The sequence below is a fragment of the Pocillopora damicornis genome, chromosome 8 (assembly GCF_964200805.1).
Source record: "Pocillopora damicornis chromosome 8, jaPocDami1.2, whole genome shotgun sequence".
Taxonomy (NCBI): domain Eukaryota; kingdom Metazoa; phylum Cnidaria; class Anthozoa; order Scleractinia; family Pocilloporidae; genus Pocillopora; species Pocillopora damicornis.
The window spans coordinates 2977158-2990929 of NC_142677.1; the positions used below are offsets into that span (position 1 = coordinate 2977158).

Below are 13772 nucleotides of genomic sequence, written 5' to 3' on the forward strand. Positions count from 1 at the left end.
ACTTTTCTAGTCTGCTTTTGTGGAATGTTTGATCTGAGAGAACACGAAAGGGCGAGTAGGCCTGGTAACTAGCATATCGATCACCGTGCTAGAATTTTACCTTTCTGAACACCGCGGCCCAGCAAACAATGTGGAGCTTAAAAGACCGTGCCTTGTTCACATAGGGAACAACCTAAAGTTTGTTAGAGGGGAATGGACAAGAAATCTCGGTTGACATCTCGCAGGGTTCTTTCCGACATTTCCAATCTGTGAGGGACTGATGCAAAATTCATCCCGCTTAACGGATCATAAGAACAGAAGAGGTTCAGCATCAAATCCTCTCAAACCAATAGTATAACCAACGTCAATCCAACTGTTTACGTTTAACTTGAACTGTAGCTGTTTTTGGAAAAGGGAAACTTAGTTAGTCTCCGTAAATGTGAACGATGGTACCCAGCACGCCGACTGTTTGGAGCGATTTTCAATCTAGTTTAAAAAATTAATCTGAGATCGCTCAAGTTTGTGTGACAGCTCACACGGGGCCAAAGTTCCAGCTGTGAAATAGGAATCATGGCGAAATTATAAGAGTTTGTATGAGAATATTTACGACCGCTCCTGCGAATAAAAAAATACAGTCAAATTCTCAATAAAATACCTCACCTTACTTCCACAGAACATCGCTTGTTGTCTGGCCACTTACTTTGTCGAAAAGAGCCCATTTTAGCGAGATATCCTTTTCTAGGTTTCCAACATAAGAGAAGCCCTCACAGCTGGAGCTTGGGCCGTCTGTGAACAACTGCGCATTGTGACTGCCTTTAAAAAAAATCGTGCTAGATGCAAAACTTAAACCGATTGAATTGTTCAACCGCGTTTTCCCGCGCTTCAGGCATTTTGCTTCATTTTACTCGGAGCCCTTTTCCCGAATCACTTTCTACAGTCAATCAAAAATTATCTTGAAATATTGTAAGTACAGCATTGGATCAGGACTAGTAGGCGAAATTCCGCTTTGAGACTAAACAAAGTTCAAATATCGTCCCAAGCGAAAAATAAGCAGAAATATCTATCGCAGGGTGTAACGTACAGTCTTGTTCCTTACTGCGCTGATAACTCGGCTTCCCACTCTCAAACTAAAATCAAAGTCAATAGATTTTTAAAGATATCTTTTGTTCTTTTTCCTTAACAAAGATATATAAAAAATTTAGAATTATAGATTCCATTGCAAATAGATTTTAGCACTTGAAATAAAGATTTAATTTTTAATTTACAAACATCACTCACATTTGGTATTTTTGAAAAGCCATCATGATTTGAGCCGCGTGTTATTTCTCTCTTCTCCATACTTCTACACACACGTCCTCGCAAGTTTAACACCTTTACACCCTTACACAAATTTGTACTTCCTCCTGTTCTTCATACATTTCATAGGGCGGTGACAAGGGCTTCTTTATCTGGAGATCACTTCTTATATTCTCGTGACCGTAGTTTAGAGGGTTGTCCAATACACCCAAATCGCTGCGAATCTTCAAAGGCAGTTGACAAATCGTCAAACCGGAAGTGGATCCGCGGCTTAGTGGTGTTGTGATACCGGAGTTCTGAGAAACCATCTCTTATGACGTGGAAACGCATACCGGAAGTCAGTTTGCAAGAGAAAAGAATATATTCCGAAAGTGTCTGCGATAGGGGGTTGAAGATGTTGTCGAATCGACACGAATCGACTCCAATCGAACGACTCGTCACAACAAATGACGACCCGTCATACCGGATGTCGATTTGCAAGACACGTAGAAAATATTCCGCAAGTGTCTATGGATGGGGGTTGCAGATGTTTCCGAATCGAAACGATTCGACTCCAATCGAACGACTCGTCACAAAAAAATGACGACCCGTCATACCGGATGTCGATTTGCAAGACACCGCAAATCGACATCCGGTATGACGGATCTTCATTTGCTGTGACGAGTCGTTCGATTCGAGTCCAACCGTGTCGAATCATCAACATTTGCTACGCTGTATAGTTTATAATATTTTGACGATAGACTTCCGGTCGTTTCACGCTTTAAAAACGTGGAAGGTTCATGTTGTCATGTTCTTGTACCATGCTACTCATTTTCACTTATTGCTCACGTGCACGTGCGCGCCCCTCGACTTCCGGTATGTTAACGCACGATTCGATTTCTAGCATACCATGGTAATTTCACATATTGCTTGCGCCTCTCTACTTCCGGTGTGACGATTCATCAACGACCGCGGACGAATCGTAACGGTTTGGGTGTACTGGACATATATGCTCACGTGCGCGCCCCTCGACTTCCGGTATGTCAACGCACGATTCGACATCCGGTGTGACGATTCGTCAACGACCGTAGACGAATCGCAACGGTTTGGGTGAATTGGACATATATGAAACCGTAAGATGACGACGTTGTAATTAATAAAATATACTTTTTAATCAAAGGTAGCAAAATTTCAGTCACCTCTGACCTCTTAAGGAGTAAAGCCAGTAGAGGTACGTAATGTACTGTACAAAAAGGGGAGGGTTTGTGGAGGGTGGGGAAATCTCTTACAAAAAGAGCGGTGCTTAAAGTAAGTCTCTTAATGGAGCGAGTGAGTATGATATAATCTTTCCCAAACAGAACCCAGGTACTATTCATGAAACAAGGCATCACATGGTCATGAGTTTGCAGTTCTAGGAAAAAGACATTTTGGCGATATCTATCCTCCTTTAAATATTTGCAAAGACTTTGCAAGGTATCACTCAAGAGACAAATTTATCTTCACAATCTAAGTCATCGCAGAAAAAGACTGTCTAAACAAAACATTAGCCTTTAAGAATCCAACCCTCATGTCCCCTCCCATATACCAAGAGGGCACTATAACCAACAAAGCCTCAAAGGCACATGTTGTGAACAAGTCAATTGTGAGGATTCTTTGTTTTCCATCTGGAGACAGTGCAGTTAAGAAGCTTGGGCACTAGGTTTGTAATCTGGGGGTCCTGGGTTCAAGCCCTTTATCTTCCCACTTACTGGATTTGTTCTCAGTTGTCCCAAGTTCAAATCCTTTACTGCACTCTGTCTCTAGCCAACTGGCCTGACACCTGTCAGTTGGGATTTAAAAAAATTTTATTTAGTTGCATTGTTTGGTCCCAATTTGCTTGTATTAGCCCTGAAAAGCCTCATTGGGGCAGTGGTCAGTTAAGTAAATATACATAAATAGATCTGATCGTTATGTTCTTCAATGGTCTTATTATCAAATGAATAAAGGGGGGTAAGTTTATCTAGAAGCTGTGGTGCTGCATCAGTGGGAGAGTACAACAGGGTAATTTAGTATTATCAACGGAGTTGATCGCATAAATTGACCACCATAAAGAGTGTAAAAGCTGATGTTTAGAGCATTATCCCTTTGTCAGAGTGATCAAAGCGTCAGCTTTAAACTCTTTATGGTGGCCAATTTACATTTTTCAACTCAGTTGATAACACTAAACTACCCGGTCTTATTGTAAGTTTGTGTCAGAATAGTATTTCTAAAGGCTCATGAGCTATAACATTATTGGTCTCCTAACCATTCAATTTTTTTGTTTTTATTTATTTACACTCCTTTCTATACATTTCCTTTGCAACTGACAAGGAAAATTAAATTCACAATCACAGCCTCTTAGCTTGGTGATCTTTTTTTATTTCTCATGATCTTAATTTTTAATTCAGCAATATTACAGTAAGGAGAAATTAGATGCTGGTCACCCTTTGGGGTTAAAGGGTCAAGGGTAACAAGATTTGCTGGGACAAAACACCAAATCACTGCTGAAGGACAAGAATATGGAGGATGCTTGTGTTTGTCAGCTGCTTTCACTATGTTCAGCTTGATCACCACTTGAAAAACTTATAACCTCTAAAACAGAGAGGAAAGTAAACAAGAATTAGTTCCTTTGATTATAACATTGATAAGGCTGAGAAAAGGCCAATTCCATCCATAATGATAATGTGGTTTTTTGAACAAGTGTCTTAAAAAAGGGGGGGGGGGGAAAGGGATAGGACAGGGGGGTCAGAGTCTCCCGCTTCCTGTGCCATGTTCTCCCGCCTCACGCACTTTTGTGCCCCTTTGCCTCCCAACTCCCACCCTTCATTATGTTGCTCCTTCAGGTTAATCAAGAGGATCAGAAACCTGGCTTTAAGCTTCCCATCCCTTGTTCTCCCACTTCCCACCCTCTCCTGCCCCCTGTTCTCCTGAGCTCCTGCCCCCCTGTCCCCCTCCACTTAAAACCCCAACCAAAGCAATCACAACAGCTACTGAGAATAGAAAAAAGATCTCATAGGGCCAATAAAGAACCCTAAGTCAAATAAATTAAGAAAGAGTGCTTTCTGCACATATTTGTGCCATTACTGTTTTGTCATTAGCATCTGTGATTATTGTAGTGTCAAAATTTTTGCAACAATGAAATAAAACATGATTAAGATGTGTTTTCTTCCATGTGTGCATGTATAGCATTCTGCGTTTCAGATAGTAACCAGTAAAATTTTCAACACAGAAGAGTCAAGCTAATGAGTAAGAATTCTCATGAAGTTCTGGAGATGGGAGCCCCCCCTATTTATGAATATTGGAAGTAAGCAATGATTGCCAACAAAAAATTATTCCCCTTCAGGTAAGACCTAATCATATCTGCTGAAAGAAGCAAAGATATGAAAGGAAATCTCTTCAGCGAAGTCTGAACAGAGGAGAGAGTTAAAACCTAACACACCCCAATTTGACAAAAGAGTGCTTGCATTGGAACCCCAACTAGAAAACTCTGCTCATACCCCTGTTACAAGAGCAGTACCTCTTTCTAAGTCCTTCAATCGCTTAAGCCTGTCTGTCAATAGAGGGTATATGCGAGATTCAATGTCATTCCCTTCCTCTGTAAAACAGTTCTGTCCTTTCCTCCCCATCAGTCTGCGTCGAATACGGTTCAACTCTATCTTCTTAGTGAATACATCCATCCCACCTTGAAGCATTCTAGGCTCACACTTTGCAGCCATAACATCAGCCTGGTAAACTACATCATGATATAGTTTCATGTGCACTTGTTTGTAGCAAAGATAGCTCAAACGACAAAGGACAAGCTTAAAGAGTATATCCAGCACTGTGTGAAGCTGCAACATCCTTGGGCCAATGTAGGCGAGCTTATATGTCAAGTACAACCACGTTGGTGCAAGGACGGCATTGATAGCCTTGTAATCCAATCGCTGCGTTTGAGCAACCTCGTGCGCGATGCAAAAAGCTATCATTTCATCACTAGGCAGCAAACATTCTTTGATCTTTATACCCAGTTCAGAATCCCATCTGATGTCCCTTCCTTGAAACGTAATTCCACACGTTTCTATGTCTTTGTAATTCTCAAAAATGTACCATTTTGGCAAGCTTACAACAGCTCCGTTTGGAAAGGAAGTTGAACCCACCGACATCGGATGTACACCCTGATTTATGAACAAGCTTATCTTGTTGGCATTCGTGTAACCAAGCTTATTCAACACTACATCGAACTGTGTTCTTATTCGCTCAGGGACTTTCAAAAGGCTGCCATCTTCGTCCTTCAGGCCAACGATAGGTTTGCACACTTGATTCGGGAAGGCCTCGGCCGCGTTTTTGTAAATAAAAAGTCCACCGATACCAAATCCTACGGATATGACAATGAATCGGTTCGCAACCTTTCCTACAAGTTCCATAACATGTCCAAAACTCGCCATGCTTGCTAATATTAGTAAAATAGTTCTGCACGTGTTGATAATCCAATATGGCGACTACTCCTACTCACTCCAGTCCATTTCGCGGTGAGAGCTTGTAACTAGGGTGGGGTGGGTAAAAAAAATTCTCAGTTCCTAATAGTGGCCAACATCTAATTTTTCCTTACAGAATGACCCCTGAATCAAACATTAAGAAAGATCAGAAGAATAAGGAAAATTATCATGATTACCAGGTAAAGAAGGCCATGATTGTTCAATAGATCCTCTTTGTCAGCAATTCAGGAAATTTAAAGAGAATACCATGGAGAGTTTTCATACTGATGTTAGGCAAAGAGCTAAATGCAACAAGCTTTTTCCATGAGTTTGCTTTATATTTTTAATGATTTTTACCCAATTCCATGTCTTTCATTGCTCAAAGACACATAAAGAAAACAGGCTTATTGTCTGCAGTAACCATTGCGGCACAAAAGACCACCTTTCAGTACTTAACCCTTTCACTCCCAGATAAAATATGCAATTCTCCTTACCATCAATCATACAATTCTTATAATTTTAGTTCAGAGAATTTAATATTGGATCAACTAACTATCTCCAAATTGATATTTTTCTTTTTTCTCAACACTTATCTGGTTGATACTGTATTGATATTATAAGGAGAAACTCAGTCTTGATCACTCATGGGAGTTAAAGAGTTAATTAACAAAATTAATTATTAAATCCAGTGCAAATTTTTTTTAAAAAATCTTTGTCACCAAAACTTACAAGAATTTTAAAAATGCTTGTTTCCTCCAACAAACCACCTCCCTCCCCACCTCATTCAGTGCTAAGCTGAAGCAAACCCTACCCCTGGGACCCATATCTTTTCTTGTCAATTCCCCAACCCCTTCTCCCCTTATTCATAGAATATTATGATGTTTTCAAAATCAAGAGAGAGACATGTCAACTGCACTGAACAACTTTAGCTTGCAAGGCCCTAAAAACCTTTTTTAACTCTTTTAAGTGACCAGCCAAGAAATAATTTCTCCTCACAAAATCAATACAGTATCAAGCAGACAAGTGATGACAAGAAAGGATAATATCAATAAGGGGGGACTATCACTTCATCTAATACCAAATTCTCAGAGCTAGCATCATAAGAATTGTTTGCAAGGCAGTAAGGAGATTTACTAATGAGATCTTGGAAGTGAAAGAGTTACATGCACACTGTATTTGGTTTTCAAGTTTTGGTTTAATCCAATAATGTGCTTAAAATTCTCAGATCATCACAGGAGATGCAATTTGGGATTTTTCTCTAGTAAAAAGTCAGTAATGCTAGAAGAGTGTGTTAGGTTTATAAAATCAACAGAAGAGGAAAGGGGTGAGTACTTAGAGGCAAAAAAAAATTTTTAAATTTCTGTCATGTGTAGTCCTGATTAACTATACAAATTGACAGAAATTATAAATAATAACTAAAACTTACAATTTAAATGTTAAAAGGGTGATTGAAACCTGATAGCCATTACAATAATATTGACTGTAGAAAATGTATGTGAACCTGTTACTTAACACCCTTAACAACATAAGCGGATCTTGAGAGTGTCTTGATAAGGGCACAACACATCAGTTAAAATCCATGACATGAACCCTTTTTCTTAAAATTATTACAACACTGATAATGACATCTCAAGTAAAGTCAAATGTCTAGCTTGGGTAGGCGACTCTAATCTCAAAGATGACTCCTTACTGAGAAGCCAAAAGTTATTCCTACTCCTCTTTCTCTCAGCTGCCATCACTCTGCTTCCACTTGAACAAGTCACTCAAGCTACACAAGGTAAAAAAATTCAATATTTTCATCCAAATGCAGGCCTATGGGCAGGGACGACAGGTGTATACACATTCCCACACAGGCCACAAAAGTCCATCTACTAAATATTGATGAATCAAAAGAAAGTAAGAAGCATTCAAAGAGGTTTGAGCTTGACACATTACTCAGAGATTAATTTTTGACCTAGAAATTTTCTAACATCCATTAAAATGCAGTCTTAGACAACCCAATTTTTCAAAATTTTGCAGGGAGAACCTACCCCCCAACCCTCCAAGAATCTTGTGCATTCTGCAATTGTCAATTCAAGTCTTCAGCCCTCAAATACCTCCCTCCCCCTTCATAAAAATCTGTCTACAGGCCTGAAATGTCACTTGACAAACACTACTTTGGGGATGACTCTAAAATATTTTTCACTCTATCAAGTCTATCAGTGAAGGGTGGATGTGTTGATATTAAAGAGCGTGCTATAAAATTCCCTTCTTCAGTGAAACTTTTCTCTCCTTCCTTTCCAAGCAATGCTCTTTGCATTAAGTTTCGTTTCAATGTCATTGCAAAAAAATCAACGCCACCTCGTGCCATTCGAGGATCACATTTAGCAGATACTTCGTCTGCATCAAATTCTGCGAAGTGGCGCAACTTTTGGTAAACGCGCGTGTAAGTAAATAGGCTTACTCCAATGATGCCAAGGTAAAAAAGAGCTTGCAAATCAAATCGATGTTTAAAAATTTTCGACGTCGAATTAGAAATTCTGTACGTAATATACAGCCACGTTGGGGGTGCAAACGTGTGATACAACTTTAAGTGAAAATGTTTCTCCGTATGAGCGAGCTCGTGGCCAATTGTAAATGCTATCATGTCGTCTGTTGGAAGGAATGTTTCAGACACTGCCTTACCAAATTCAGAGTCCCAACCAACTGTTTTTCCGAATTTAAGGCCGGAGTTACGAATATCTTCTTCACTATGAAACAAATACCACCTTGGTAAACCTATTACAGCTCCAGCGGGAAGTAAAGATGATCCAAGTGAAATACCATGGAAACCTCGATAGATAAACAAGTTAACATTGTTCACATTTTTAACACCATATCTTTCGGCGACCACATCCAGTTGTTCTCGACAACGATCGGGTACTGCGATAAACGCACCTTTTTCATCTTTAAGGCCATAGATTTGCTTATAAAGATGCGGAAATAACTCAGCTGAGCCCCTGACAATAATCAGTCCTCCGATTCCTACACCAACAAGAAATCTCAGTATCTTGTCCATACTCAACGTGCGAGCCGCCATCTTGAGTTGTCATAATCAGGAGATCTGAAAACTAGTCTAAAAATTCAGCCCCAGGCTCCTACGCCCGGTTGCAAGCCTACTCCGGCCTCCATCGAATGGCCTCACCCTGTTGAAGTCAACGTCCTTGTTCGCTTCGCAAATTTAGCGGCTCTTTTAAGCATTTGTCACTGATTGAAATGGTAAAATTATCTATTTTCGAATAAAAAAAATTTTCCTTCAAGTTTCTACAATGTGCAGATCAAACCTATTTAGATATTTCTGCAAGGAAAAAATATATTTTTTCAATTACGTGCCAGAGACGCTACTGTGAAATTACTTTGAGATGTTTATCATCTATTGTAGTGTTGCGGTTAGAACTGAAAAAATTATATCTTCGGATCTACTGGGAATAATTCGCTGATTTAAACGATAAAATTATCTCTATGTAAAGAAAAGATTTCCCCTTAAATTTTCATGATGCGCCGATCACTTCTTTTGAGACATTTCTGCAAGGTACAGCTTTTTTTTTCACGCGCCATTCTGAAATGATTGCGAAATTTTGATCGTCTTCTGTCGTACAGTGCGAGACAAACAATAAGTAGCACCGAAAAACAGTGTGGTCACCTGCTAATATTCCGCGTAACATTCGAAGCGGTTCGAAGAAATCGTTACTAGGCGTTGAACGACCGAAGATTTTCCGAAACAAACAAAAGCCAAGAGCGAGGAATATCCAGTAAAACTCGGCCGACTTCGTTGTCAACGAAGAGGTCGTTCGTATTCCATTATAACACTCACTCACTCAACAGGACAACATTATGGCTTCGCCTCTTTAGGAGGCAGTAACCATAAAAATTAAATTCCCTTGGTTTAGATCTTCTCGTGAGAAAAAAACCGAACATGATTTAACTCGACCGAAAAAAGACATATCAGCAATTGATGAAGTTGAAAACCATACTAAAAGGAGCAGAAATGACTGAGAATTCCGAGAAATACCGGAAATGCGTTGTCACTATGATTTTTGTGTCTCGAGGGAAACGCGAGAGTCGATCTTAACAAAGAAAGAGTCTTGCTTTTGGGTAGCTTTCGGTTAAGACGCATAGTTGAGCCTTAAAAGAAATGATGACAGTCTAGTCTTATACAGAAATTGATCAGTGTTTGGTTTATTGATACCTCAGTGAACACTACAAAGGTTTTAGCTTACATTACCCCCGCCAAGTCGTAATGATTCATTCTGAGTAGCCAAAATTCAGCTTCAAATTCAATATAAAAAAGACTTTTACACTACAAAGGTTTTAGCTTACATTACCCCCGCCAAGTCGTAATGATTCATTCTGAGTAGCCAAAATTCAGCTTCAAATTCAATATAAAAAAGACTTTGTGATCGATACTATAATGCTCATACACAACTGAGAAAAATCTATGGAACTGCATATCCAAAATGACGTACGCTAAATATTTCTTGCTGATATAGCGAGTTACCCGCAAATTCCAAAGTCCAAGTAATCGAAGTTAAGTGTTCCTAAGCAAATTTAAGAGTGTCCTGTTTGTCCTACCTAGTGCTATCCAAGGTTCTTTAACCGGCGATGAACAAGTTTTGTTATTCTTTTAAAAAGCGATTGCAGTTAGTTCTTAAGTTGCACTACCTTCATCGATATAAAAGTTAGTTATTCAGATTATTGGAGCACTCCTTCCTGTATATCTTGGCGACTGGTAGAGTGAATACTTCCAAATTTGGTTTCTGGTAACCTTTATGGGCTTTAAAAGATCCAGTCGGCTGGTAAAAGCCTCGCACTGTCCATAGAGAAACATCTCGCTCTGCTCCGGAGCCCCTATCGGTCCACAAAGCGGGAGAAGACAGCTCAGCACGGGCAGAAAGCAAATCTTGTCGGATGCAGGCATACTTGGAGGTAAATTCAGGGGTCGGCTGAGACCAGTTATTGCATGCCACATCACCTAAGGCTACATAGCCTGGAGGAGCATGCACTCGCCAAAAGGAGCCATCCTGTCGACCCCTGGACCTCTTGCCGGTCCAAATTTCCTCGTAGGAACACGGAGCTTTGATAATGTCGCCAAGATGGTCGTACTCGAACAAGGGCTTCACCAGAACCACAGCGTGTAGAGGAAAGGAAGACGTATGTGCTCCGAATGCAACATCCCCGATCATATAAACACCTTGAGGGATGGAATCTATTTGAGCCCTCCACACATTTACGTCTTGGTGCGCTCCTACTCCCTCGTTCCCATAGATTTTTTCTACAGAAACTGGTGCCACAACTTCAAAAATTTCCTGTTGAGCCATTGTTACGTTTCTTTGTTAACGTTTTATAAGTCAACACGCAACTGCGCTCATAATACTTATATAAAGTTGTATGCTTAGTTGCCAGGCCTTTAATTTGGAGTGAGGCTGAAGGTGACCCTGACGTACGGTGTACGAGATACAGACCAGTGTCTAATTAGCATTATAATTTACATTGGAAACAATAATAATTTATTAATTTTTATACAATAAGAGAGACGTTAAGTTTTGAGCTCGGTAAAGAAAAAGAGAAAGATGTTTTTCGCCTTGTCACGAGCGTGGGATAAAGAAAAAGATTCTGAGTCTCCACGAGGAATCATGATGGGGTAGTTACGAAAACGAAGACCCCGAAAACGAAGACCTAAGACCCCCTACGAAAACGAAGACCCATTTCGAAAACGAAGACCCCCTACGAAAACGAAGACCCATCACGAAAACGAAGACACATCACGAAAATGAAGACCCCCTACGAAAACGAAGACCCCCTACGAAAACGAAGACCCATCACGAAAACGAAGACCCATCACGAAAACGAAGACCCCCTACGAAAACGAAGACCCCCTACGAAAACGAAGACCCCCTACGAAAACGAAGACCCATCACGAAAACGAAGACACATCACGAAAACGAAGACCATTACTAAAACGAAGACACATTACTAAAACAAGTTCAAAAGAGGTTGGTATTACCTTTGAGGACAAAGATTGTGTTTATGAGACACACTACGAAAATGAAGATCCTTACGGAAATCTTGAATTCTGAATTTGGTACCTCTGTAATTTATTACGGAATATTTCAACAGTAGAGCCCCAAGGAGCCTTCATGGAGCCTGGGACTGCTTTTAAGCTAAAACGAGATTTAACAGAAAAGACACGACTTGCATATGGAAGATACGTTGCGTGACGCTTTAAGCGCTAGAAGTAAAGATAACATTACATAAGATAACTGTCAAGGAGATGATATATGGAATTCATATATTCCATCAACTGAAATAGGATAACTGTATTGGTTTGATTTTAATTGTGTTTTCCTTAGCTCTTTTTTTAACGTAAAGCAAATATATTAAGCGAATCAAAGAATGCGATGACATTTTTACCAGCAGCAAAACACACAAGACAAAACTTGTATAAAAGGCTTTGTATTTATTGTTTCCGGAAACTCATTTGAGTGACATTTCATGAATGATCCTGTTGATAATGAAGTAGCAGTGAGAAGCTTTGAAGTGCCGTCTTCAAATTTACGATGCACGCGGTTTTATCCACGTGGCGTGCGTGGCCCAAACAGTTGCCCAAAAGCTTCCCGTTTTTGTGGGAAGGCAGCCCACTAATGGATCAATTTGCAAGTAATGTGTCTTCATTTTTGTAATGGGTCTTCGTTTTCGTAGGGGGGTCTTCCTTTTCGTAACTACCAGCAAGATGGATAATTTGTTATTGTATATAAACATGAATAATCTGAGTGACACGTATTTTTTCGCAGTTTCTAATCAAAGTTCGACGTTTCTAAGGCTGAGATTTATACAAATTGTTGTTCTCGAATTTACCCACTTTGAGTTAGTTTACATTCTCGTACTTTTTTTTTACACTTTGCACGGCGGCGTAATGAAGTCGTCTGTAAACTTGGCCAAGCTGGTTGTAGTTATTCTTAGTTGTGCTCTTGATGGAGTCAGTGCTGGTGAAAACCGAGGGAAACGTGTGAAGAAAGGAAGAACCAGAGCCACACAAGATATTTATGACGACAGCAGGTCTTTGTTTACAGCGAACGGTAGATTTGCAGCAAGGGAAGAAGAAAGGTTTTGTCATTTGCTTTCGTCACCGAAACGAAACGTCCGCGTTAAAAACAGTTCGGATATCTCACAATCAAATAAGACCAAGGTTTAATCTTTCTTCAAATCCCTCTTTAATTTGTGTTACGCATTGGAATGGTTAGGAATTAAACCTCTTCTTCCTCGCTTTTCGCTAGACACACGTTCGGAAATCCATCTAATTGTTCTCAAGCTTTCGTGCATGCGCAGCCCCACTCCCGTTTAAAGGCTTGGCAACTAAGCACGCAACTGCAAGACCTACATGCATACTTTATTTGGTGTAGTGGGTTAAATTAAAGGCAGCCAGAGGCTGATGTGGACCTACTGTCTACGGAATTTAGCTGAAACTATCTAAGTGTACTATTAACAAATCGAATCAAAATTACATGCTAAAAGTATTTAGTATTCTTAAATTAAAGGCCTATGGACTATACTATGGACTATTCAGCTAAAGCTATCTAGGTGTACTATTATAAAAAATTTGTTCAAAATAACAATACTGAAGATCTTTACAATCTTGATTCTTATGGGAATAAAAATTACAATACTAAAAATATTTAAAATCTTGATTCTTGTGGGATACCATACATGTTTCTTTGAGAAAGTTAAGATCATCAATAAAATTATTATGCCGACGTTCTTTTAGAGGATTCTTAAAGTTCTTGAGGGAGTGGGAATGTTTGAGAGAGGTAAGGGTTATAACAATGACCTGAACCAGTGTCACGCGGTTTTTCCCAGAAAACACCCCTAATGCACATCAAAATGGCAGTGGGTGTGTTGCGCACTTCGATCTGGTTTTATCCACGAAGATTGCCGTAATTCTTCTTGAAAATGTTCCGAAGAGCCTTTCAATAGGTAGTACCGGGTAAATCAGCGCAGGAAGAATTTTCTTGAAATAAAATATTCAGCTTA

General features: G+C 39.7%; 3 protein-coding genes across 4 annotated transcripts; all 3 read right to left on the minus strand.

Moving 5' to 3' along the window:
* Nucleotides 1–3540: 3540 nt before the first annotated feature.
* LOC113680565 (transmembrane protein 177) lies at nt 3541–5780 on the minus strand. The gene is made up of 2 exons (XM_027197608.2): nt 4790–5780; nt 3541–3864 (listed from the first exon to the last, which is right to left on the minus strand). The coding sequence occupies exons 1-2, from the start codon at nt 5694–5696 to the stop codon at nt 3812–3814; spliced, it is 960 nt and encodes a 319-aa protein (XP_027053409.2). The 5' UTR covers nt 5697–5780; the 3' UTR covers nt 3541–3811.
* A 263-nt stretch (nt 5781–6043) lies between these two features.
* Nucleotides 6044–8801, minus strand: LOC113680553 (transmembrane protein 177). Of its 2 annotated transcripts, XM_089180046.1 has the most exons (2): nt 8391–8801; nt 6044–7494 (listed from the first exon to the last, which is right to left on the minus strand). In XM_089180046.1, exons 1-2 carry the CDS (start codon nt 8782–8784, stop codon nt 7490–7492), a joined length of 399 nt encoding a protein of 132 aa, XP_089036172.1. In that variant the 5' UTR covers nt 8785–8801; the 3' UTR covers nt 6044–7489. The 2 variants fall into 2 exon arrangements, with proteins under 2 accessions (XP_089036172.1, XP_089036171.1); XM_089180045.1 differs by having other exon boundaries at nt 6044–8796.
* A 1246-nt stretch (nt 8802–10047) lies between these two features.
* On the minus strand, nt 10048–11130 carry LOC113680522 (uncharacterized). Its single transcript, XM_027197554.2, has one exon. It carries the CDS (start codon nt 11060–11062, stop codon nt 10424–10426), a length of 639 nt encoding a protein of 212 aa, XP_027053355.2. The 5' UTR covers nt 11063–11130; the 3' UTR covers nt 10048–10423.
* Nucleotides 11131–13772: the final 2642 nt, after the last annotated feature.